We start from the raw sequence: 1,783 nt of genomic DNA on the forward strand, positions 1-1,783 counted from the left end.
CCTAATTTTTTTGTTTCATATGCCAGTATGATCGTTACATTTCAAAAAAAAAACTTCCCCGCAGATTGATCTATTTCGATCTATTTACCTGTCTCTCGCCTCTGCAGAAGAAGGCCCTGTACCCGAGGCCGTGGTACGCCGGGGACGCGAGGGTGCCCCGCGCGGACGTCTTCTCGCGCAAGTTCCCGGTCGAGAACGGCGTCATCAGCGACTGGGACGACATGACCAAGCTGTGGCAGCACACCTTCGAGAACGAGCTCAAGGTCGACCCCAAGGAGAACCCGCTCCTGCTCGTAGTCTCCGCCCACAACGCCTCCTCCACCCGCGAGCTCATCCTCGAGACGATGTTCGAGAGCTTCCACGTCCCGGCGCTGTACCTGGCCAACCCCTACGTGCTGGCCCTCTGCTCCTCCGGGCGGACGTCGGGCGTGGTCATGGACTCCGGCGACGGCGTGTCTCACGCCGTGCCCATCCTCGAGGGAACCATCGTGCCCCACGCCCTGCAGCGCCTGGACGTGGGCGGGCGCTGCCTCACCGACTACATGCTCCGGATCCTGGCGGAGCAGGGCCACGCCTTCAAGACGTCCGAGGGACAGAGCATCGCCCGCGAAGTCAAGGAGAAGCTGTGCTACGTCATGACGAATTCGTACCACTCCTTCCCCTTTAAGGAGACGTACACCCTTCCCGGCGGCGGCGTCATCACCGTCGGGAGGGAGAGATTCCTGTGCCCCGAGGGCCTCTTCCATCCCTCGAACCTCGGCCTGCAGGGCAAGGGCATCCACGAGGTCCTCAACTCTGCCGTCCTCAAGTGCGACCCCGCCGTGCGAAAGCTCCTCTACAAGAACATCACCCTGAGCGGCGGAAACACGCTCTTCCCCTGCCTGGAGGAGAGGCTGCTGAAGGAGCTCGTCGGCCTGAGCCCTCCGGGAACCAAGATCAAAATCGTCGTGAAGCCCCGGCGGCACTTCGGCGTCTGGTGCGGCGGGGCGATCGTGGCCTCGCACGCCAACTTTCAGAAGCTGTGGATTTCCAAAGAGCTCTACGATGAGGTCGGTCCTGCTGTCCTCAACCTGCGGAGCTGATGGGGGGGAGGGGAGGCGCGGGGAGGCGGTCAGACTAGCAGGGGAGACATTTTCATTCCATCATTTACGATCACAGTTTGTTCATCATCATTCTTTTTCAAGTAGTTTAATAAAATTGTTGGCTTTAGTTCACGCTCCATACCCTATTTTGATTACCAAGTATCTTACGCTTATTGATTCTTATCAGGATTTATTCTGTTATAACCAAGTGCCACATATCAAGGAAATATCTCCAGAGTCAAATATCTTAATGAATTAAATGATTCACCTTCAGAATCTTCCTGTAGTGCTACTAACTGATACCAGTTCAGATGTTACAAAGTTGAAATGCTATCGTTAACAACCATAGTCCTCTGATTTTTCCTCGACAGTACTCTGCTTTCTCCAACCTTTGACAAAGATAACGAAATGTCACCGATAAAACAAACATCAGAAAAAAACACACAACCAACACGCTTGTGAATATAACCACACAGGAGGAAAGAAAATGAGAATTGCCAAGGGGAAAGAAAACGGGAGTTTCAAGAGGAAAAGAAAATGGGAATATGAAAGGAAAACTGTAGCAGAGAATGACACTTCCTTCTACTTCTTCAATCTAGCTCAGAAAACGACAAGACAAACAAACACGAAGCCAATTGACAAAGATAACATCACCACACACATGAGAGTTAACTAACCCCGATACCCTGAAGATAAATCCC

At 52.8% G+C, this 1,783-nt stretch overlaps 1 protein-coding gene across 2 annotated transcripts in view; it reads left to right on the forward strand.

Annotated features, from left to right (window-relative positions):
• LOC119589498 (actin-like) overlaps positions 1 to 1,221 on the forward strand; it is an 11,607-nt gene extending 10,386 nt beyond the window's left edge. For both annotated transcript variants that reach the window (XM_037938097.1, XM_037938098.1), the window contains one exon: positions 108 to 1,221. In XM_037938097.1, the coding sequence (XP_037794025.1) occupies positions 108 to 1,082 (975 nt within the window). In that variant the 3' untranslated portion in view covers positions 1,083 to 1,221. The remainder of the gene's footprint in view (positions 1 to 107) is intronic.
• Positions 1,222 to 1,783: the final 562 nt, after the last annotated feature.

The sequence above is a fragment of the Penaeus monodon genome, chromosome 25 (assembly GCF_015228065.2).
Source record: "Penaeus monodon isolate SGIC_2016 chromosome 25, NSTDA_Pmon_1, whole genome shotgun sequence".
NCBI lineage: Eukaryota > Metazoa > Arthropoda > Malacostraca > Decapoda > Penaeidae > Penaeus > Penaeus monodon.